Raw genomic sequence first — 25,898 nt, forward strand, 5'->3', positions numbered from 1 at the left:
AACAGAGATAGAAATACCTTTGCTCTCAAGTATGTAGATTTGTCATGAGGTCAAAAGGGGATAGGAAGGCACTATATCCATGTGAAGTATCATTATCATGTGAGCATATAGAAGGAGTTGGGAGGTTGAAAGACCCCTAGATACTAGCATCTGAGGTTCCTAGAGCTGCTTTTTAAGAGTAAGAGGCTGGGGCCAACTTGAATGATTTTCATTGCTCTTATTTCTCCTTTTTACTGTGTAACTTCAGGTGGGGGGTAGGAGGGGGAATCTCTCTCCCAGCCGGAGTCAAATTACCTTTGAAACCAAAATCAGTCAAAGGGAGAAATAAAGTTGGAGAAACCCATTTATTCCTTACAAGCAGTTGTCTGCTTCTGCTCACCCATGTCTTTTGCAACCTGACTGCAAAAAGGGACCGACCACACCCAACCTCTCTGGTCCAGATATGCCCTTGCTTGTAATCACCTATTGATATGGATATGAACTAAGGCCAGGTGAGAGATTCTGGAAATACTGCAATTTTACCCACACAGTATTTTTTTTATTAAGGTATCATTCATATATACTCTTATGAAGGTTTCACATGAAAAACATTGTGGTTACTACATTGACTCATATTATCAAGTCCCCCCCATACCCCATTGAAGTCACTGTCCATCAGTGTAGTAAGATGCCACAGAGTTACTACTTGTCTTCTCTGTGCTACACTGTCTTCCCCCTGACCACCCCCATACCATGTGTACTAATCATAATACCCCTCAATCCCCTTCTCTCTCTCTCCCCACCCACCCTCCCACACCCCTCCCCTTCAGTAACCGCTAGTTCCTTTTTGGAGTCTGTGAGCGTACTGCTGTTTTGTTCCTTCAGTTTCGCTTCATTGTTATACTCCACAAATGAGGAAAATCATTTGGTGCTTTTCTTTCTCCTCCTGGCTCATTTCACTAAGCATAATATCCTCCAGCTCTACACATGTGTTTGCAAATGGTAGGATTTGTTTCTTTCTCATGGCTAAATAGTATTCCATTGTGTATATGTACCACCTCTTCTTTATCCATTCATCTACTGATGGACACTTAGGTCACTTCCATACCTTGGCTATTGTAAATACTGCTGCAATAAACATAAGGGTGCATATGTCTTTTTGAACCTGTGATCTGGTTTTCTTTGGGTAAATTCCTAGGAGTGGAATTCCCAGGTCAAATGGTATTTCTATTTTCAGTTTTTTGAGAAACCTCCGTATTGCTTTCCGCAATGGTTGAACTAGCTTACATTCCCACCAGCACTGTAGGAGGGTTCCCCTTACTCCACATCCTCACCAGCATTTGTTGTTCTTAGTCTTTTTGATGCTGGCCATCTTTACTGGTGTGAGGTGATATCCCATTGTGGTTTTAATTTGCATTTCCCTGATGATTAGTGATGTGGGGCATCTTTTCATGTGCCTCTTGGCCATCTGAATTTCTTCTTCGGAGAATTGTCTGTTCATATCCTCTGCCCATTTTTTAATTGGGTTATTTGCTTTTTGGATGTTGAGGTATGTGAGTTCTTTATATATTTTGGATGTCAACCCCTTATTGAATATATCATTTATGAATATATTCTCCCATACTGTAGGATGCCTTTTTGTTCTACTGATGGTGTTCTTTGCTGTACGGAAGCTTTTTAGTTTGATGTAGTCCTATTTGTTGATTTTTGCTTTTGTTTCCCTTGCCAGAGGAGATGCGTTCAGGAAAAAATTGGTCATGTTTAAAGTCAAGAGATTTTTGCCTATGTTTTCTTCTAAGAGTTTTATGGTTTTATTACTTACATTCAGGTCTTCGATCCATTTTGAGTTTACTTTTGTGTATGGAGTTAGACAATAATCCAGTTTCATTCTCTTGCATGTAGCTGTCCAGTTTTACCAACACCAGTTGTTGAAGAGGCTGTCATTTCCCCATTGTATGTCCATGGCTCCTTTATCATATATTAATTGACCATATATGGTTGGGTTTGTATCTGGGCTCTCTAGTCTGTTCCATTGGTGTATGGTTCGGTTCTTGTGCCAGTACCAAATTGTATCTTGATTACTGTGGCTTTCTAGTAGAGCTTGAAGTCAGGGAGCATATTCACCCCAGCTTTATTCTTCCTTCTTAGGATTGCCTTGGCTATTTGGGGTCTTTTGTGGTTCCATATGAATTTTAGAACTATTTGCTCTAGTTCGTTGAAGAATGCTGTTGGTATTTTGATAGGGATTGCATTGAATCTGTAGATTGCTTTAGGCAGAATGGCCATTTTGACAATATTAATTCTTCCTATCCATGAGCACTAGTCACACACAATTATGGGCCATGAATTGTAGATACTGGGGCTATTGCACTGAACTTGATGGAGTTTATAGGTCAGAACATTCCTGACCTCACAGAGCTTACAGTGTAAGAAGCATTAAGGATTGAGGTCTAAAAACTCTTGGGAATATCCCATCCTAGGAGCTAAGGGCCTGCTAGGATGTGTTATGGAATAACAACAACATAATAACATCAATAGCTAAGAGCACCTAATATCTATAGCATAGCATGATGTCATAATTTGGACAAAGGCTTATGCTCTTCTGGCTTTTGAGCAACATGAAACGAACAGAGAGTAACGTAGGATGTGTTAGAGAATTAAATCTAAAACATTGGGAGAATTCCATGCTAAGGGGGGGTGTAAGGCCTGACCAAGACATGCCACATAGGACCTTGAATGTGTAGCTGTGTTATAGTGAGCTTTAGCTAAGGTCTGGTGTGACTCCCAAGGCCCTGGGCATAAGTTTTGCATGAGAAAAGTGCTGTACTGATTTCTAGTCCTCTACCCAGACTCCCAGTGTCTTGTAACCTCCAGCAAACCAAAAATAGGTAGATAGTAATTCTGTTGTGAATTAATGATATCTATATTGTTGGGTAATAAATCGGTATCATTTCCATAGCACTGGAATATTGGTTGGCCTTCCCCATGAACAGCAGATTTTCATAATTTATATTGCAAGGATAACCAAAGAAATCAAGGACCCAGTCATTAATCAGTCTTTCTGGTGAAACCAACTGCCTTTGAATTCATCCTGGGGAATCTGCTGACGTGGGTGCTTTACATGAACATGAAAACGTCCTAAGCAATGGCTGCCTTGGTGGAACTGGGGGACAAAATACATGGGTGCTTTTCATCAAAATATGGAAGGAAAAACATCTTTCACCATATCTTTTTTGGTAGCTAATAAGCTTAATTTGAACACTTCCCATCTTTTGTACAATTCTTAGCCCCACAGAGAGGAAGTGCTTTTTCATCTTCCTTAAACAAAAGTTCTAGTCCAAACCATCAGCCTCTGTAGGTTGTCTTAATTGCTACTTTGCACTGCACTGGACTATGACTCTGATTTTTGGCACATGCTGTCATACACAGAGTTCCTAAAATAAAATGCTCCAGGACATCCCAGGAACTCTTAGAAGGCTTTAAAAAGGGACTCACACACTGAAAGAATATCTTTGATGAAGACAACTCAGGCGAGCAGAATCATTATTGCACAAGAATTACGTGATGCATTGAGATCTTAAAGTGGGTCTGGAGAATCCTTGCCACCTAACTTATCATGATTTGGAAGAGTTTGACTAGAATCCAGTTTTGATAAAGACAATTGTTTTTTCCTCCCCAAGTGGCTATACGTTTAAATAGCGAAAACATCTGTTCAGCAACATAGTAAAACATGTACACTCGGAACGCCTGAGAGAAGAGCCTGCCAAAGGATCGGTTGAGAGGGACTTTGCTGGGGGGAGAGCACCAAGATAAAGCAAACCACTGTTTGTTTTGTCTGGTCGGGGGAAAGCCCAGGCAACCAATATTTTGGGTTTCTTTTATTTCACTTGTGAAGAACTATTTGAGAAAGGGTGGTGAGGGGAGATTTCCTGATGGAAAGTTTTTGAGCTGTCCATTAGCAGAAGAGCAAGAGAACCTTGGATGTCAACACCTAACAGACTCTTGAGACTAGCCACCAAACCACAAAAGCGACTTTCTCTTCGTGTGGCCTCTGCGTCCCTCCGGATGGAGGCAGAAATGGGGAGCAGCATGGAGACTGCAAGGACAGTCAGCAGAGGAACTCGAATCGCCCTGGTCGTGTTCGTTGGTGGCACCCTGGTGCTGGGCACAATCCTCTTTCTAGGTAAGTGGGGCGCTGGAGGCTCGGGAACTGGCAGGTGCAGTGAAGTTTCCTGGTGCTTTATTCTGGCAAACCTTGTCAGGATGCACATGGAGGGCTGTTTGTTTGTGTTAGTAAATGGTACATCCTTTGTTTCTATTAAGTAGGCATATTGAAAAGAATCCATTTCTTTAGGAAGCTAAGTAAATAAATACGCCCAAGCATCAAATATATAGTCCAGAATGTGAAGTGGGTATAAAGTGGCTTCCAGTGGCTGGAAGGTTCAGTTGCCCTTGGACATTTCTGTAATGCATTACATTTAGCAAAATGAGTGCTTATGCATTCACAGTCAGATACTTTCATTTATTTTGTGGGGAAAGCCTTTTACATTGTGATCAAAACCAAGCTGGAACTTTCTCCATTTGACTTTTCTTAATGTTTGCCTGAATGAATCATGAAATTTAACTCACAAGATATAAGTCAGCCTTTAAAAAAATGCACCTTTAATGGCATTCTTCAGTTCCTTTCTAATCCAGTGACTGGTGGGATGAAATTTAACTGTGGATTTCTATTAAATTTAAAAAATTAATAGGGAGGAAAACTCCCAAGATTTGAAAGGTATTGTGATTCAATTATTGTAATGACTCTTGGGGAGAATGTTGTGCCCAGACAGTATACATGATGATAAAAGTATATTCTTATGAAAAAGAACTAAATATCTTGGAAAGTAGAGAGGGATGTTCTAAAATTGTAGGCATTTTGAACCCTTGATTATTACTGTTTGTGTTTTTCTCATACAATCCATACGATTTCATTCATATAGGAACAAGCCCCCTACTGGGGAGATTCTCTGTGCTGTTTGAAACGTGAGCCTGGGACGAGTTTGTTAGCATATACAGGATGCAGGAGGCCATGTTTATTTTGGCAAGAGAAAACCAGTAATTAAACTTAAGAAGAGTTAGGGTTGAGTGGTTGAAAACTCTGCTAAAACCAGCAAACCATGTTTCCATGTTTTCTGTGGCTGAAGATGAAGGAAATTTGTTGGGTTTATTGCTTTCGGGCACAGCTAAACCTCCTTCTCGTGCAGCTGAATTTGTGGCTCTTGACTGTTGTGAGATTTCTCAGCACTTGGGGTTTAGACAAGTGTCCTATCCTGAAGCTAAAAACAGGAGGAAAAATTATATGGGCATGCCGAGGAGCTACACACGGGGTGGGATGTGACTACAAAGTTAGACTATTTGAGTTGTGCAAATGCCTCCAAACTTAAACATCCAAATGATTATCGTTTATGTAAAAATACGTAGTCTTTTCGATGATGTTACTGCTGCTTGAAGCTTTTTTGAAATTCCACCTTTGTGATTACATTCTGAGGGCCTAGAATATTAGTTGGAATGTTCTCAGTGGCAGCAAATCTTTGTTCTTTGAGAGGAGATGCTTTCTTGGAAATAGGTGTAAAATTTTAGAGCACTGTAAAAAATTCATGGGGCCAGGCAATGCCATTATGGGTAAGGAGGCCTTCATAAAATGGAAAAAAATAGGGTTCTCAGTAATCTGGCTGTCATGTGAATTTCTCAAAGGAGCTCTGTATGATGGTAGAGAATAAGGGTATGACCTCTCTACACCTTCTATATTCAAAGTGTGGTCTGTGGACCAGCAGCATCTGCATCACTTGGGGGCCTGAGCCCCACCCCAGACCTACTGATTCAGAATCTGTATTTTCACAAGATTCCCAGGTGATTCATTTGCAAATGACAGTTTGAGAAGCATTGCTTCAGCCAACCCCATCCATTGGATATATACATTTAGGGATATTTGCTTTAAGATAAATGCACACTCTTTAGTAGGTTTCTGTCAAATGCCTCTGCACCGTTTCAGACTCCCTCCTCTCCCCCAACCGTTCTTCACTGCCTAGTCCCCCAGGCCCTTCCACCCACCTCTGCCTGCACCTAGAGCAGTCCTTGTCTGAAAATCTCCAGGAACCTGCCAGGCAATGCTCTTCATGCAGCATTCTACTTAAGGTCCTCTTCTCTTCGAGGCACTGCCTGGTTATTTTTCTGCCTCTCCAAGTTCAGTCACATGTCTGCAGTTTCCAGCACCCCTCTTTACCTCTTCTTCATATTGTAGGCTCTGGGGTAATGTATTTTCTAAACCTTAGTCCTGCGGTAGGAGTGACTGCCACTGGCCTTTGGGTGGTCTCAAAGAACCTAGACATTACAATTCCAAACTATAACTATATGGCTATAACCAGTTAAAGTGTCCTTTCTTCTCTTCTGCCTTCCCCACCCCTTCCTCCCCAGTCTGTTTCTCAAATGCAATGGTGGGCAAACTTTTTCTGCAAAGGACCAGATAGTAAGTATTTTCACTTTTCTGAGCCATACTGTCTCTGTTGCCGCTCTGTTACAGCATGAACACAACCACAGACAATATGTACACAAATGGGGATGGCTGTGTTCCCATACAACTCGATTTCTGGACATGGACTTTTGAATTTCAGATCATTTTCGCATGTCACGAAATATTATCCTTATAATTTTTTCTGACCATTAATGAATGTAAAAAGCACTCTTAGCTCACAGGCTGTACAGAAGGAAAAACCCACGGGCCGTAGGTTCCTGACCCCCACTTTATGGCCATTTCCACGCTCTCCATCTGTGGATGACCCCACTGCATTCTGAGGTCATTTCTGCTGTTTAGAGAGAAATAGAAAATGAGAAACCAAACTTCTCTTTACGGTTTTTAAAGGCTCCTAACCAGTAAAAAATATTTTCACGTTTTTATTAAGAATCTTTTCTTTGTTCTCTCTATCATGCACTTACACCTTCACATTATCTGGATTCGTTGACTCTTATTTATTTGCAGGGTCTTAAAATAACCCCCCATTGATACAGTGCTCTTCCTCTAGGGGTTGAATCTGTCTGCATCCCAATTAGTTTAATTTAAACCTTCCTTTCATTCATCATCAGACAGGATATCTGATTTTAGTTCTGCCTCCTTAGAGGTTTTGGGTCAAGAATCATTTTCCACGAAAGGAATGTCTTTAAATTAACTCTTTCATTAGCTTTTGGTTTTTTAATTATAAGGCTACTATCAAGAATCATATTGTCCAGAATCATAAGAGCATTATTATTATTTACAATAAAATTTATTTGCCCATTATAAAAAATAACACATGCTCATTAAAGAAAACTTGAAAAACAGTAGATTGAAAGGAAAATATCCCCCATGGTACCACTACCCACACATATTGACATATTCCATACTCATCTTTAAGCTGCACATACATTTTTACTTAACTGTTTTGCTTGCTTTCTATAAATCAAAACACATTTCTATGTTAAGATACTTCCTTTCTTAAAAATAGCCCTGAGATATTCCATAGGCAGTTTTCCTGAATCTGTAATGTCATGCAGGATTCAAGGATGGCAGCAGAGAAAAGAACAAAGAAAAAGCAGGCTTCTCTTAGAATGGGGGTTAATAAGACAGATCACCACACTGGCAAGTGATGTACTGTATTTCCATCTGTAGCAGAGCTATAGGTACCACCACGTTTTCTGATCCTGCTTCTCGGTGGAGGCTGCCGTGAAAGGCCTTGGCTCCCCCTTAACCCCTCACCATCCATCTCCCATGGCCACATCTCCAGGTGATTCCTTATTTCTGTTCCCAGAGTATAGCAATAATGAATTGCCCACAACTCCTTCAGCACCCAAACATATTTTTGAAATGGAAACTCCCATCTGCTAATGCCTGGTTTTTACCTGGAATTTACAAATAGGGCACCTTGTGTACTTCAGCAGAAATGTATTTGGATAATGTTGCTAGCCAGAGGGGGCAACTTAAGCCATTGGTGAAAAGCTCCTTCCATCTGGCAGGGTTTTTGTTTTGTTTTGGTTGAAGTAGTTGACAGCTTGGTGCACAAAGCTGCTTCTGTGTGATAGCTAGGCGAGTCCTGCGGGAGGAGGCTGTGGGGGGGGATGGGGCAGCCATATGATGACGCTCTTGCTAGATGGCTGAGTTATATACAGTATATTTTTATGCCTTACTTTCCCTATTTTTGCACCATATTTGTATGGATGGTTTAGATAAGATCCAGAACCTTAAATGCCACACAGCTAGCTTTCCCTTTCACTCTAGATTTGCTCCAAATCACATAATTTGTAAGTTTCAATTCTCCCATCTTTAAAATGAGAATGCAGTTGTAAACAAAAAGAATGAAATTATGAGACTTAAACCACAGATAATAAGAGATGGAAGAGACTTTAGAGATCATCTTCCCTAGCAGGTCTCAAGCTTGTGCGTGCATCAGAATCATCTAGAGGGCTCGTGAGAACACAGATGGCTGGGCCCCATGCCCCAGAGTTTTCCATTCAGAGGGTCTGCGGTAGGGCCCGGTGATTTGTATTTCTAACAGGCTCCCACATGATAACGCTGCCACTGCCCTGGGTACCCCGCTCTGAGAGGCACCGGTCTAATTGTGCCCACTTGTCTTATGGTTCTGGGTCAAGGGCACTGACTTTCAAAGCAACCAAGAGTCTCACCAAGGATACTTAGCTACTGACCAGTTTGGTTCTGTGATACTGGGTGAACTGGATTTTTGAAATCCTTCTGTCAGTCCTCAGAAGGATGCACTGACATCAGATGTCTTGCATATGTGTCTGACTGTGGGTGACCAGGTGGTGGTCTGCTACAAGCCAGTCATTTCTTTATTTGGGTCTGTTTTTTCAGTGAGTCAAGGTTTCATAAGTCTCCAAGCTAAACAGGAGTACTGCCTGAAGCCAGAATGCATCGAAGCTGGTAAGTCAGTTTTCCATCCTGTGTCAAGTTATAATTACGGTACCTTGGGGAGTGGAAGAGAAAACAGGTGGTATTTTTAGTATTCTGTTTGCTTGAGGTTTACCAAGTATGAAATGCAATTGTGATGAAATTTTAAGTTTACTTTCAAGTCTCAGTGTGAAGTTGTGGAGCGTATGTTTCTTGTTTTCTTTTCCCTTGCAAAAAAACAGCTGTGTGGTATTCCAAGTCATTATAAGGAAATCAGCAAGGGGCTTGGAAGACTGAATGGAAGAAGACCCAAAGGCAGAGACCATGGGCCTTCCTATGGCCTCAGCTGGGAATAGATTCCTATTTATCTTACGCAGTCTTTCTGTATCTTCTGGTCAGTGGGTCTGACCTCTCTGTGACTAAGCGGGGATCCGCTGTAAATCCATGCTTTGACTGTCACCTGGAATCCCTTTGAATCCTTCTGTTACATATTGTAAGTCAAACTTTTCTTGATGTGACTGGGCTACATCTTAGTGGGTACCCCAAAGTGAAGATGGTGCTTAAAGTTGCCTCAGTTTTGCCACAAGCTATTACATTCCCTCCATACACCAGGGTTTGGGCCTAGGTATACAGGTCCTGGATTCCAGCCCCCACCCCTGTTCTCTAAGTGTGCTTTCAGAAGGAAGTTATAGGGTAAATTGAGCACATGGCCCTAGCACTTTCCTCTTGGCCTTAAGAGATTAATGAATTAATTCACCAAATATTTATCACGCACCAGGCACCAAGTTAGGTCTGGGGACTGCAGCAGTGACACTGAGTGACCAGGTAGGGAAGAAGCAAGACAGTCATCAAACACAAGGCGATCACTGCACAAGAGAAATAGCGGGTGGTACATGTTATGCAGAAAATTAAAATATTAATTTAAATATAAAATTTTAATTTAAACACTAAAAACATTTAAATATAGAATAGGATAATGAGATAGCAAGGGACAGGATGGCTGGATTGAAACATCCGAGGACCTGATGTCTGAAATGACCCTGAATGATGAGAGGGGATGGGCTATATGAAGGTCAAAAGAAAGGACTTTCCAGGTGTGAAGAACAGCTGGGGCAAAGGTCCAGGATAGGAAAGCCGGGTGGCTTGAGTATTGGGCAGAGTGCAGGGGATGAGGGTCAGCGGGGACCCTGGGTGCCAGTGAGTATGGTTTTTTTCCTAAGTGTACTCAAAAACATCTGGAGGGTGTTAAGAAAGAGACATCATTTATTAGCATGTGAAAAGATCTTTCTGAGGAGAGCTAGACTCAGGGGAGTCTTTCCGGGCGGGGGAGAGAGCGTGGAGGAGCAAGAGGAAGCCAGGTCCCACTGGCAGAGCTTATTTCAGTAAGCATGGTGTTAGGTGATGCGGTCTTCAGTTCCCGAGACGGAAAGGGAGGCTGCAGAGGGCTGTGAGAAAAACTGGACAGTCAAGGTGATGGAGAGATTTTTGCCACGTGGACAAACCTTCAGGACATGCAGGCGCTTTCGGGAGATAGAGGGCTTACGGAAGCATTGGGGAAAAAGCAGAGAATTAAGGTGAAGCTGAGAACACGCAGATGTTAGAGTTTGTCTTCTGGACCTTTTCTGAGCAGGTGCCACCCCTTTCCCAGGTGCTGCTTCTCCAGAACTCTCTCTTCTTCTCTTACCCATTTCTTCCTATCCTAATCTCTCTTTCAAAGTAAGACATGAAGAAAGACTGCAAAGAAACAAGGACAGGCACACTAATGCTAGTGGAGTAGGGCAGACAGGCTGACTTGGGTTTAAGGCATCATCTGGCCACCTAAAAGCCACCGATCCTAGGCTAAATACATAACGAAATTAGGCCTCATGTTCACCATCAGCAAAATGGGAACACCAGTGTTTACTCAGCCTGCTAGGTGTGAGAATAGAAGAAAATAATGATGGCGGTCGGATGGGTAGGAATGCAGGCCCACAATGTCCGATCTTTAACTCCAAACCCAGAGAGCCCTGGAACTCTCATTTGGCAGGACTGGACCAGACTTCAATTCCTGACGAAACTTAATCTTAACGCATGTGAGGCTGTTTTTGACTTTGCTTATCCCACTTAGGAGAATATGCCTATATCGCCTATAGAATTAGGAATGCGCTTGCCTCAGGAGTGCCACTGCAGACATTGATGAGGGTAAACTGCAATCTGTGGCATATGCACTGTCCTGCTTTTCTAAAATCAGAAAATCTACGAGCTCTAAAACACGTGGCCTCAAGAGTTTCCAGTGAGTGTGGAATTGTGGCAGCAAAAATTTATGTCTGTGGTTGCCGATTTAGCCACATGCATACATTCAGGATGCTCAAATTTGAATTGCAGATATACAAGGACCACTCTTTTTTTGTGTAAGTATAGCCTGTGCAATACTTGGTACATAAGCATAAAAGTAGTCATTTATCTGAAATTCGGATTTCACTAGGCATCCTGTATTTTATCTGGTCACTGTGCTGATGCTGTTCTAAGCACTTAACTGGTATTTAATCATTTAGTTCTTACGAAGATTCTTTGGGTGCTATTATCCCCATTTTACAGATGGAGAAGCTAAGACACAGAGAGGTTAAGTCACCTGCCTAGGTTATATAGCTATTGCATGGTGCTCTGGTGTTCAAACCCAGGTGGCCTGGCTCCAGTGTCTGTAATGACGCTGTGCTGTTTTGCCTGAAAGGGGCTTAGCATAGCTTCCAGTACAGAGGAAACACTCAGTATTAATGGTGATGATTATTACCACCATCACCACCCACTCCCGTGAGTTCTGATTAAACTTAAAATCCTTCTGGTGCATGGGGTGGTGCCTCCACCTCGACTACACAGCCACTAGCTGGAGACTGCATAACAATTCACCTTACATGCAGTGATTTGAAAGTGCACATAACCTGGCCTTGCACAGGGTTCCTTCATCATGTTTCTTATATTAAAACAAGGCTCTCTGAGTTTTCCCCATGGAGCTGAGTAGAGGGAAAGGAGTTTTGGTGTCTTGATGACTACGGTTCCTTGACATTTGAAGTCAAAAGTTTGCCTGCAGAAAGTGCAGCCCTGTGCCCAGCTGTGGATTGTGAATAATGAACTGTGAGGCTGGAGCTCGGGTTTTCCCACTCAGCAGGCTCAGTTCCAAATTCAGCGTGAGTGATGTATTCCACCGCTTTCTAGCAGTGCTGAGGTCAGAGCTGACCTTGCAGTTTCCTGAGGTACCAACAAGAATACCGAGGAGATGGAGAGGAGACATTTGAGGGTTGATGCAGGGGAGGGGTTTGGAAAGGCAGCCAGGAAACTGTGTGCTTATGTGAATAAAAATGTGCATGAAGGTTTCTTTGTGTGACTGGAAGTAGTGTGTGGGACTGAAACTTGTATGATCACTGTCCCTGAGGTGTCACCGAGCAGATTGATTCTGTGGTTGAACAGCCCCAGTCACTGTAAATACAGACTGAAATGAAGATTTTGTGTCTTACACATTTGCTTATTAAATGTTAATGATAAAATAGTAACAGGAATTAAATGTGTGATTGGAGACAATCCCGAATTAGTTCTGGAAGATGAAAATATTAAGTCGATTTTAAATTTACCAAACTTCTAAACCACTTTTTTTTCTTTTTGCAGGGGGGCTTTGAGAATGGTGGGGACTTTGAAGCCCTATAGACATTAGGATTTGTATATAGTTCACTTTATTGAGGACAAAAAGCCATTTGAAACTTTCAAAGAAAGTCTAGGCTAGAGAAATACCTAACTTTACTTTTAAACTTGGAGGAACCACACGTGTAACCAAACTGTAAAATGCATATGTAGATTTATGCAGATTATACTTTTTTTGGCAATTCATTCATATGTAGCCAAAAACTCATTGGGTTTCATTACTTCAAACAGCAATGTATTCTGGCATTAACTAAAGTATGAAAATTACCCAGAATGGCATCTTCCTAATGTCATTAAAACATTGGCTGCCTTAAAAAAAAGTCAGTTGGTGCATGTCTTTGTGCTAGAGTGGTAGCCAGCTAGTGTGTGACAGTTGGAAGAGTGTTGGAGTTCAGTACTAGGAATCCTGGAACCTTCTCATTTTGTAATGAAAGATTTGTAACGAAAGCTTCTGGATACATATTAAAGTATACACAAAGTTTCCACCTATTGATTATCTTCCATAAGTAACTGTGTGTGGGATTATGACAGAGGGAAAAATGGTAGATCAGTCTATTATGTCTTTCTGTTAACTTACACAAATAGTTCTGTCCCTAGACCTGGGCAAGAGGGACCCCTATCCTGGGCCCCTCATTTAAAATGCCCTTCATTGCCGTCCTCTGGCCATGCCTCTCCCCTAGTCAAGGAGGTTTTGGGGCAAGTCAGTAGCCCTCCCCTACAACCCCAAATTCCCTGCTAGATGACCCCGACCTTTCAGGACCTGCGTGGATCTCTCTAGGGGTTCATTCCTCTGAGAGCTGTACTGAATGTAAAGGGGCTCAAAAATTTGTACTTGGCCTTCCAGGTCTTTATGAAGATATATTGTAACTATAACTTTTAACACGTGGGCCTCTGTTTTGGCTAGCCTTTGTTGTGGAACAAACCACCCAAACCTTAGATGCCTGAACAAGAGTGATTAATATTTCTCTGCTGATATTGCCTGGACTTATTCGTACAGCTGCATTCAGCTGGAGAGTTGCCTGGCTTGGAAGTTCCGTGATAGCTCCAGTCATATGTCTGGCAGTTGATGCTGGCTTGGTTCTTCTTCATGTGGCCTCACCTCTGACAGCAGGCTTCTTCACTCACAAGGCAGTCTCAGGGCTCTGTTAAGATGGAGTTAATGTAGAAGGTGAGGAAGCTTTGGCCTCTTAAGGCCTAGCTTTGAGATACAAGAAAAGTCACTCTGCCACATCCTGTTGGTCAAAGCAAGTCACAGGCCAGCCCAGATTCTAGGCCAGGGAAATAGGTCCTACTGCTTGATGGGAAGAGTGGCAAAGTCACCTTGCAGAAGGACAAGAGGGATGGGGGGGAATGTCACATGTGTCTTTGCAAACAGTTTGCTGTATATTCCATATGTATTCCTGTCCTCTGCCCCACACATGTTAGGGGCAGTCTTGCAAAAACCAATGACAATACCACCAAGTGTTTACCCACTCACTTTGAAGGCAGTAACTTAATATAGTGAAGTTGATTCAGGGAGTCATTTAGGGGAAATGTAAAAGCCAAGGCTTGGGAACTGGTTGATATGAAATCGTTGAGTTTAGAAGAGAAAGGTACACAGTATTCAATTCAGTGTTTGCCATTAATGCTATGATTTTCTTTTTAAATAGCTGCTGCCATCTTGAGTAAAATAAATCTATCTGTGGACCCTTGTGATAATTTCTTCCGGTTCGCTTGTGATGGCTGGATAAATAATAATCCGATTCCTGAGGATATGCCGAGCTATGGGGTTTATCCTTGGCTGAGACATAATGTCGACCTCAAGTTGAAGGGTAAGTTTCTACTGGAGTTTGGTGATACGCTTTACAGAGAGCAATATTTGACCAAAAAAACGTAGTTTTGGATTTGAAGCATGACTTGTCACTTTTAAACTATACTAAATTCATTTCCTTTATTTTTTGAAATGAAGATTGAAAGAAAAGTTGTGAGATTCCAATTTCCCAGATCTCAGTACAAGCCTACGGGAGGTTGATGTTCACACTTGATGACGAATATTCTATTGCTAAAGGATAAATAACATTTGGTTGAGACTGGGAGTAAAGGAATAGTTAGTGAAAGCTGTGTTATGTCAATATACTTATTTGTCTGTTGTGTTCAGAGCCAACTTGATCTCTTGCTCATTGCATCCTGGATTTTCATGGCTTACAGAATGTACTTAACACCTCATTGTCTTTTGACATCACTGTTGAGAACTCTGGATGACCTTGTGTTGGTCATATTGTTTCTGTTAACTTCTAAGTTGGCTCTGGGGAGACTGTCTTTTTTTCCCATGGCCTCTCTAGCAACGACAAGCTCACACATGCACACACATACACAAACACACACACACTTCAAAAGTTGAAAGTGTCTTTTACTAGAGGATCTTCTGTTTGCACTGGATCTAACTTTTCTCCTGAGCATTTGGAGAAAGCCACTTCAGGAGGGAATTAGGGAGATTTCAAGACCATATAAGGTAATTGTTTTGAGAAGGCAAAAATGGTATGGTGTTTTTTTTTTTTTGATTAGCTGTGATTACTAAGTTGCACTTAGTAAAATCAACAAAGAATTTCTGAGAAGTTATCAAATCATCATTTTTTTCCATTTTCCCAAGATTTTAAGTACATGAGAATTAAATATACATCAATTTATACATATGTCATAATAACTAAAACTATTGGCAAAATAATTAGATACCTATCAGCAATTGTAAGGAAAAATGTGCTTAGGTTTCACAACTAGGTATAAATCTTATGGATTTATATTTTCTACTAGGCTGTCCAAACTTATTCTTCGTAAGTTATAAAGGAGAATTTGCAATAATGTCAGAATTTTCCCCTAACCTAACAGGTGAGATTCCCATACCATACAACCGTAAATAAGACCTTGAGGAATGAATTTACTAATACTTATTTCCTTGAAGGATATTAACTCATGTTCTTATGTTGGCCTTCACCTACCATTCTTGCCTATTTCCTGTTTCCCTTCGCTGGCTTCTTCCTAGACAGATGTGTACACATGTGCATGTGTATGCTCACCTAATCATGCACACAGAAATATTACTGAAGAATAAGAGACAAAGATTTCCAGGTCGATGCTCCTTTTACATTCCTTATAGCCAAGAGATTTCTGTCTTTGGAGCATGAAACAGTTAAAATAACTAATAAAAAAACTTGCTGGAGATGTCTTAATGCAAAAGTTGAAATGATTACTGATGTGCTTTGTTTGAGGAGGATAATGAATATGGACGCCTTCAAAATTCATAGAAATAATAGTAAATTGTTCAGAGCAGCACAGGGTTTTTTTGTTTGTTTGCTGCTTTTAAAAATTTTATTTCCAAGCTCACTTGAGAAAATAAAAACAAGCAAAAAGTAAGAAGAAAGTCACCCAGTCATCTACCCCTAGAAATAACGGCTAATGAAGCAATTGGGTGTAGATCTTTCCAGGCTTTTTTCCATGAGTGGGTAGGTACATATGCATTACCTCATACACATACTCATATATTTAAAAAAATATCTGATATCATGTATATTACTTGTCACCTGATTTTTAAAAATGATGTATTCCCATAGACATGGAAAATGTTAGCAGATATCTTTTCTGATTATAAATAACACTATAATAAATATCCATGTACACACATCTTTATGTCCTTACCTCAGTGCCTCTAAATGCCTCCAAATTCCCAGGAATGGAATTGTTGCATTGAAGGGTATTCACAGTTTAATTTTTCATGCATATAGCTGAATTGCTCTTTAGGAAGTTATTTCTAGGTTTTTATATATTTTCTTGCTGTTTTAAATGGTAACTTTTCTCCATCAACTGCTTTTTGTGATATAAAGTAGGGGTCAACAAGCTATCTAGCCCATGGCAACCTCAGTCCACTGCCTGTTGTTGTAAATAAAGTTTTGTTAGAAGACAGCCACATCCCTTCATTTATGCATTATCAATAGGGCTTTTGTACTGCAGTGGCAGAGTTGCATAGTTGCTACAGAGACCATATGGCTGGCAAAGCCTGAAATACTTACTCTCTGACCTTTACGGAAAAAGTTTGCCAACTCTTGAGGCCTGGTGTAAAGCTTTGATGAAGCTTTTTGGTGGCTTCCTTGGGATTTTTTTTACATAGGTAACCATAAAATTAAGAAATAATTACAATTTTTGTCTCTTTTCTTTCACTACGTTGGCTAGAGCCTCCAGAACAGTGTTGAGTAATACCAGTGCTAATGGGTGTAATTTTCTTATTCCTAACTTAGGTAGTAATACCTCCAGTATTCTACCCCCTAAATAAATTTTTTCTGTGTCTAATGGGTATTCTTTGTTGTGTTCTGTTATTTCTAGTTTTTAAAAAGGCATTGCTCAAAAAGAATGTCTCTTCACTATTTATCAAGAGACTCAAAAGATGGAGTATGTTTTCTAACCTTAGGTTTTCTCATGTAGAACTAACCTTACAATCTTGAAATAAATCCTACCGAATAATGATTTATTATTTTCTTTTAAGACATTGTTAGAATTCAGTAAGCCAGTATTTTGTTTCATATTTGTGTCCATATTTGTGATTCATATGGTTTGTCAAATTCAGTTATCCAGATTGTGCTGGCCTTGTGAATTAAAATGGGAGGCTGCCCATAAATTTCTCTGCTCTGGGAAGGACACAGCCAAATAAAACCGAAGTCATTCTGTGCCAAGCACTGTAAAGAACGAACTCAAAAATTGATCATGGGATGCTCGCTTCAAGTGCCAAGAAGGAGAGCAAATGGGTGGAGTAGGGTATCTTTTTAAATTAGTATCATCTTATACCAGATATATATGTTTGGAGAACAAAATATGTATTACCTCTTTAGCCTTTTAAATTTTGAGGTAATTCAAACTTACAGAAAAAGTCAAAGAATGGCACAAGGAACTCCCATATGCCCTTTACCCAAATTCTCTGATTGTTCCCATTTTGCTCTATTTGCTTTGTTGTACTGTTCTTTCATTCTATCTATAAATGTATAGATTTTGTCTCATTCTGTGTATATCTGTACATTTATACAAATGAATAGTGAGAAAATATCTATAAGTGTATAGATGCTGATATGCAGATGGACTTATAGATATGTTTTCCTGAACTCTGCAAGTATGTTGTTGATGATTAGGTATTCTTAAACTACATAAATAGAGCTTTTCAAATATCAGATGTGCCAACAATATTACTTTTTAAAAATGCTAGATCTTTAAATTCTCTCTTTATCTCCTTATTCTATATTTATCTGTGGGTCTATGTATTTCTCAGTCTACCTACCTGTCCATCCAATCATCCAGTTAATACAAGTTCATTGTAGAACAACTAGAAATAAATAACAAGAAACATACTTCAAATTCCACATTTCAGTGATAAGTTTTTTAAAGCAAAAATACTTATAGAATTATATGTGTATCTCAAAAAGGATCATATGAATTATTTCATTTTTATAATCTCTTTTTACTTGACATGCTAATATTTTTTCATGCAAAAATAGATCTATACCATCATTTGCCATGACTGCTTTGAATGGATATACTACAATTTATTTAATCAATTCCTGTGTTGCCATTTAGGTTGTTTGCTAGATTTTTTTCCTCATTATAAGCCACTCGGAGCATGAGTTTCCAAGCCATGGAGCTGGATTTGAATCCTGGTTCCCTTTAATTTCTCTTCTGTGTTACTTTTGGCCAGTTACTTATCTCACCTAACTCAGTTTTTTTTATCTTTCCTGTGGGGATAACAATACCCATTTCATAGGGTTTGTGAGGATTAAAGGAGATGACCTGTATAAATTACCCAGTCCAGTTCCTGGCATGTAGCAGGCCCTCAATAAATACTTGTCCTTTGCTCCTCTATTTTGTCTCAGAACTAGTTCTAGGGCTCATGACGTAATGTCTATCAAATGCTTTAAGTTTTATTCTGGTCTTATCCTTTGTAAATATCATGTGCTTTTAAAAATATTGAATACAGTGTAGATAGTTTTCCTCACCCTTGATAAAAATAGAACAGCCAAAAATAAAACCCAATAGTACCAATCAAAAGAAGACTATTTTCTTACAGTTGATAGGGAACACAGAGATATGGCTGTCCAATTTGTGGAATAAAATGGATTTGACAGACCTGGCTGATGAAAAATTGCTCTATGTTGAAGTCAGCAATCTGACTTTGTGAATTTTTTCTTTAAATGGCAAATAAGACTCAGATTTCTACTTGGAAGATAAAATCATTTCTTGTTCTTTCCAAGCAGGACTAATTCTTTTTTAAGGTGGAATGTAGTCATGTGTTTGAATGTCTTAAAATTTCCTTCCTACAAAACCTCCCAAATTTGTCTCCATGTGACCATGAAGATGACACAGCATGTGTTGCTTATGAACGAGCAGATGAAAATTTTGCAAATGAGCGCTTATGAAGCATGCAGCAATGAGTGAGATAGAACACTTGTGTCAAATAGAAGACAGATGACTCAAGGTAGGGCCAGCTCATCTCTATTACAGAATAGCAATCTTTGCCAATATTTGTAAAGAAACGCAGTATATTATGTTGAAGCACAGACAGCACCAGCGGAACAATAAGATGAAGTAGGGTCTGTGCATTAATGAGCAGAGAAAGATGCTCATGATTCATAGATCAGTTATTTATTTGTAAAGACTTGCTGGCTGAGATTCAAATAGTTCTCATAATTAAATCCTTTCAATAATCTTGTTTTTCCTATAAATGATCCCAGCCAAATCATCTTTTGTAGACAGTAGAAAGCTGGAAACTTCAGATCAGCTCCTGTCAAGTCATTTGTTAATTAGGAAGTTCAGATTATTGACGACATAGTGAATTGTGTCATTTCTCTCATGCTACAAATATAGTATAATGATGTACCAAACTGGGCCTTGGTATCATTAAGTTCTTTGAAACTAATCATGTCACAGTGGAAAAGACAAAACAGGGATGTGGTGGAGATGTGCGTAGGAGCAACCAGCCGTTGTGGTGGGCTTTTTATTCCTGGTGAACACTCAGCCCCCGTAAGTCTCAGTGAATCTGCTGTATACACTGGCAGCAGCCACTCAGCAGATTCCTATTTTTCCGACCATGCTGACTCTATTCATGTGGCCACACAGGAAGCAACAAATGGCCAACTTATGCATACGTCCTCCTCCGTCTTGCATGCCTTAAGGGGCGCTACATGGAGAGTTGGCTCTGTAGCAAAGGCTTTTTGAAATGTGACATGAAATGATTTTACTTGAAAAGTTTCATTTTTGTTCATATTTTTCCTAATCTCAATACACCATTGGAGCATCGGTGGGAGTGGGGTGGAGACGTGTGGGGTGTGAGGAAGGGGAAAGAACTTGTCAAATTTAAAAGGTTTGGCGATTTCCTGTTGGGAGACATTCACTTTTAATACAGAAATGAATTTCTTCCTGAAGGTTCTGTAAGAAGTGTGTATGTGGCTCTAGGATATGTTCTTCTAAATAGCTGAAGGAAGTAAAGAGGCCATGAGAATGATTGCCTTGTGTAAAAGCCTGTGTTCCAGTTGTCCTGACAGCCAGCACTTGAGGTTTTCTTCTTGTGTATCCTTTTCTTCCCAGTGCATGTCCTTGTCCTGCTTTTTGACTCTTACCTTCAAGCATTAAATTTTAAGATCTGATCTTTACCCCTGTCATTTCAATACAGATATTCTATCATAATGGTAAATACTACAAATAAGTTGGGTATGCTGGATAAGAACCAGATGTACTCATTACATTCATTCTGAGTTTTATGCCTCTTAGTTGGGGTGAAATGCACTTGCTTCACATTGAAATGCACAGCATTTTGACTTTATTAATCTGTGAACTCATGACTGTTTAATTGGGTACTTACTTTTCTCCTAGCACCAATTGCTTTCGATTGTAAATAACAAAACCCAGCTCAAATTGGCTTAAACAATAAAGAAAATTTGCTGGCTCAGGTAACCAAAATGTCTAGTAGTTATGCAGACTTTAGGTAAGGGTTGATCCAGCAACTGAATCATGTCATTAAGCATCACATTTCTCTCTTTGCCCCTACTCTGACATCCACTATCTCATGCTTCTTTCTAAGTCTGTTTGGTCATAAGATTATTGCCAGTAGTAACCAGAATTTGTACCCCCATTCATATCCAGCAAGAGGCATTGTGTTAGACACAGGAAGATACAGAAGTGCTGAGATCAATAACCCCTGAGGCTACCCAGGTGGAAATTAAAAATCTGCACATCACAAATGTTTCAATAAGAACTGTAATCAGGATTCTAGAGGTGTACTACTCAATGTGGTAGCCACTAGCCACATGCAGATTTTGAGCACTTGAAATATGGCTAGCTGGAATTGATATGTGCTGTAGGTATAACATACACACCAACTATCAAAGACTTCATTAAAAAATATGTAAAGTATCTAGTAAATTGATGATTTATTTCATCAATTACCTATTGAAATGGTAATAGTTTAAGATCTATTGGGTTTAATAAAATATATTATTAAACATAATCTCACCTGTTTAATTTTACTTATTTAAATGTAGCTACAAGAAATTTAATAATTACAAAGGTGACTCAGATACTATTTCAATCAGACAGTGGTGCTATAGAGTCCTGAAGAGGCCATTAGAAAGGTGAGCTATCTGGGAATCAATTCAGATTTATTTCAGTGATAGAGAAGGGTTTGAGAACACTTCTATTAAAAATAGCTCTCCGATCTCCACTCCCTGTCTATCCTGTCACCCTATCAGTGTCCTTTGCAGCAGTTAACCATCCGAAATTATCTTCTTTGTTTGTGTGCTTGCTTACTTGTTTTTCTCACCTATTTGTCATCCCTTCCCCACCCACCCCCAGTCCTGCTGCGGATAGCAGGTTCCTTGAGAGCTGGAATCTTGTGCATTTTGGGCTTCACTATGACCCAGCACCCAGCATGGTGCCTGGCACATAGTTGGTGCTCAGTAAATACTTGCTGAAGAAAGGAGGGAAAGGTGGTGTCTTCTTTGAGTGGCTGGGGTGCAGACATGGAGGTAGCTGGCTGTCGCTGTGGGGAGGAGTGGCGTTCTCATCTCCTCTTTCCCTGCCTCCTCCTGTGCCTGGGGCCTGGCATGCTGTTCCAGAAGAGTCCTGAAATGCAACCAGAGCTTGCCCCTGACAGAAAGGGAAGGGAAGGGTCATTGTTAGCTGTTCTTCATTTGTGTTCCCTGCCTCAGGAAGACAGGACAGGGGAGGCTAGAGCCCTTTCAGGGGCTCCAGCACTCTCTGGCAGTGTGATCATTTTTTAAAAAATAACATTTTTATTGAAATATAATTCATATACTGTAGTATCACCCATGTGAGGTGTACATACACTTCAAGTGGTTTTTTATATCTTCACAGACTTGTGCAACCCTCAGTTTAGTCAATTTTAGAACATTTTGTCACCCCAGAAAGAAACCCCATACGTGCTGTGTTATTCCTCATTTCCTCCCAATTGCCAGCTCTAAGCAACCACTAATCTCCTTTCTGTCTATACCTATCCTGGACAGTTCATATAAATGGGATCATACAATATATGGTCTTTTGTGACTGATTTCTGTTACTTAGTATAATATTTTCAAAGTTCGCACTATAGCATGTATCAGTATTTCATTCCTTTCTGTTGCCAAAGAGCTCACTAAATGGATGTATCTCTTTTTTTAATCCCTATATCAGCTAATAGACATTTGGGTGTTTCCACTTTGGGGCTGCTCTGAATAATGCTGCTTGCTGTAAACATTTGTGCACCTGTTTTTGTGTGCACACATGTTTTCATTTGGGAATATATCTAGCAGTGGAGTTGCTAGGTTCTTTGATAACTCTCTGTTTAACTTTTGGAGGAACCCATCAGATTAATTTTTGCACAAAGTAGCTAGGCTAATAAGGAAAAGCTTTTGTGTGTTGAATATCCAGAAAATTATTTTAGTAACCCACTGCATTTTCCATATTACAAATATTATTGTCTTAAAGATGCTTTGAAAAGATAAATGTGTCTGGGTTCTCTGACTGAAATAAATGAAGAATATTCGATACTTTAGATTCTTTTTTTAAATAAAAATTTTATTAATATTAATCATACTATATTTTTATCAATGTATTACCTAGCTTTTCCCATATGGTTCCTACTTTAATTCTATAAATTAGGAATATCTTTATACTTTAAAATTATAAAGTATTAAAATAATAATGACTCTGTTTTCCTTCCATTTCTCTTCTAAAAATGTATTATTAAAAGAACAAAAATAATTGCTTAATGTAGATAAGAAGAATTAGATAATTTACTGAAGGTGGCATTAGGTAAAATGTCCTGAATGTGAGTTAAAAGTAAATTGGAGAAACGAGGGTAATAAATTGGCCTCAAGCATGGATCATATTATACACAAAATTATTATTAACTGTTACCTGTACTTTTCTTTGAAGTAACAGGTTTATCTCTCTTTAAAAACTGAATGCCATTGGCTAATAAAATATTAAAAACTTATGATTTCCAGGTAGTAAAAAGGTACTCATTAAAAATATTTAAAAATTAAAATGTCCCTTTTCCATTCCAACACAATGTTATCAAAATAGGGTTTTCAGCTTGGCTCTTGGCTTAAATTTGAGGACATGTCTCCTTCCATGTTCCCTCAATCAAGAATTATTGAAACAAACTCTTGTTGAGGAACAGAATTCATTTTACAAGGGCTTGACATCATGGCCTTCACTGTATCAGTAAAGAGATTACAGTATGGACACAAATAGTAAAGTTGTTAAATTCTGTATATAGAGGGAATGTCAAAATGAATATTTTAGTCTGTGTATGTCTTTGGGTTTGAAGTGAGTCTCTTGTAGGCAGCATATAGTTGGGTCTTGTTTTTTTATCCATTGAATGACTCTGTCTTTTGATTGGTGCATTCAGTCCATTTACATTTAGGGTGATTAGCAATAGGTATGTACTTATTGCTATTGCAGGATTTAGATTCGTGGTTACTTCCTTACTACTTAAGAGTCTAACTTAACTCACTTAGTGTGCTATTACTAACACAATCTAAAGGTTCTTTTATTTTCCCCTCCTTTCTTCCTCCTCCAGTTGTTATATATTAGGTATCATATGCTGTACTCTTTGCCTATCCCTTTTTATGACCTCTGGTGACAGCTATTTAACCTTAGGAACACTTCCATCTGTAGCAGTCCCTCCAAAATACACTGTAGAGATGGTTTATGGGAGGTAAATTCTCTCAGCTTTTGCTTATCTGGAAATTGTTTAATCCCTCCTTCAAATTTAAATAGTAATCTTGACAGATAGAGTATTCTTGGTTCGATCCCCTTCTGCATCATTACATTTCATATATCACGCCACCTCCTTCTGCCTGTAGTGTTTCTGCGGAGAAGTCTGATGATAGCATGATGGGTTTTCCTTTGTAGGTGATCTTTTTTTCTCTCTCTGGCTGCTTTTAATAGTCTGTCCTTATCCCTGATCTTTGCCATTTTAATTATTATATGTCTTGGTGTTGTCCTCTTTAGGTCCCTTGTGTTGGGAGATCTGGGCACCTCCATGGCCTGAGAGACTATCTTCTTCCCCAGATTGGGGAATTTTTTAGCAATTACTTCCTCAAAGATACTTTCTCTCCATTTTTCTCTCTATTTTTCTGCTGGTACCCCTATAATGTGAATATTGTTTTGTTTGGATTGGCCACACAGTTCTCTCAGTATTCTTTCATTTGTAGAGATCCTTTTTTCTCTCTGTGCCACAGCTTCTTTGTATTCCTCTTCTCTAATTTCTATTTCATTTATCATCTCCTCCATCATATCTAATCTGCTTTTAATACCATCCATTGTGTTCCTCAATGATTGGATCTCCATCCTAAATTCATTCCTGAGTTCTTGAATATTTTTCTGTACCTCCAGGAGCATGTTTATGATTTTTATTTTGAAACCTCTTTCTGGAAGATTTATTAGTTCAGTCTCATTCTACTCTTTTTCTGTTTTGAACCAGATTCCTTTGACGTTTCATATGTGTATGTGGCGCCCTCTAGTGCCCAGAAACTCTACTCCCTGGACCTGTTCAGCCCCTGGAGCAATGTCAGGGGTCGCAGGGGAGCGGTGCTGGTACCTGGGGGAGGAAAGAGCTGTTTCCTGCTTCCCGGCTGCTTTGCCTGTCTCCAGTGCCAGAACCAGTGGGCCGGACACACAGATATAAGCCTCTATGCCTTGCATTTTAAGCTGCCATAGGCTGGGCTTCCCTCTGGCTGGCTTGACACCAGGACAGGGTTTGCAGGTTTGCGAGCCAGGTACCGGCTGGCCGGGAGGAAGGCGCAGCAAGCTGTGTATCATGGTGGGGGGCCTTGGAGTTGCGTAGCCTCCCAGGGGGATGGAGTGCATGAAGATCGTGAAAGTTCCCAACCTGCTGGGTAGAGAGCACCCAGACAATTTTGTTTACCTGTTGTTTCTCCTGAGCAGTAAGCTCTGTGCAATCCTTGCCTCTTTAGAAGCCCTCTTGCTTTTAGGAAGTCTCTCAGACTGCCTGCCCAGATCAGCCAGATATGGATCCCTGTTTTCCACAAGCAGCTGGAATCTCAGTCTCTCCAAATATTCTGCCGGTCTTAGCTTTCCAACCCCACTAATTACCAGAGCACCATGCAACATAGGTTCATGTTCCCAGAGCAGATCTCCAGCAGTCCCAGGCCTCCACCCACTCCCCCCTCTGTTTCACAGCTTTGGTATGTTATCCTGTTCAGTGAGGTCTGTTCTTTCCTCCAGGTGTATGCAATCTGGTGCAGCCTTCTCTCCTGTTGCTCTTTCAGGATTAGTTGTATTAATTATATTTTTGTATTATATGCGGTTTTAGGAGGAGGTCTCTGTCTCACCTCTCATGCCGCCATCTTTAATCCTGGCAGTGTGATCTTGAGTAAGTTACAACATGGAAAATAAGAACTCACAGGATGGAATTCAAGTTTCAGCTCTGAAAAGAAATTGGGACTCTATACCACTTATTGACTACGTGACCCTGGGTAAACTGCTTACCTCTGAGCCTCAGTTTCTTATCTGTCATTACTGTTGTATGATTCCACTGACATGCGTCCAAAGTCTTCTGAACAGGGTTCAATAAATGGCATCTGCTATTACTGTTAATTTCAGGAGGATTACATTAACTTTTTTAATGCACTTGGCACATAATAGATGTCTAATAAATGTTAGTTTCCTAGCCAAATAAAGTTTTCTTATCAATTAAACCTGCAATTTTTAACAGCATTTTTGAAGTAAAATATTGTGACCTAGATTTTCCCAGAAGTCTTAACATGCCTGTAAATAAGGCTGCTGATCCTGAAAG

General features: G+C 39.9%; 1 protein-coding gene across 1 annotated transcript in view; it reads left to right on the forward strand.

The window, feature by feature from the left end:
• Nucleotides 1-3,489: 3,489 nt before the first annotated feature.
• Nucleotides 3,490-25,898, forward strand: part of PHEX (phosphate regulating endopeptidase X-linked) — a 184,883-nt gene continuing 162,474 nt past the window's right edge. The window contains exons 1-3 of the mRNA XM_037020426.2: nucleotides 3,490-4,162; nucleotides 8,861-8,929; nucleotides 14,218-14,379. Coding sequence (XP_036876321.2) covers nucleotides 3,961-4,162; nucleotides 8,861-8,929; nucleotides 14,218-14,379 — 433 coding nt within the window. The 5' untranslated portion in view covers nucleotides 3,490-3,960. The remainder of the gene's footprint in view (nucleotides 4,163-8,860; nucleotides 8,930-14,217; nucleotides 14,380-25,898) is intronic.

Source organism: Manis javanica, chromosome X (genome assembly GCF_040802235.1).
Source record: "Manis javanica isolate MJ-LG chromosome X, MJ_LKY, whole genome shotgun sequence".
Lineage (NCBI taxonomy): Eukaryota > Metazoa > Chordata > Mammalia > Pholidota > Manidae > Manis > Manis javanica.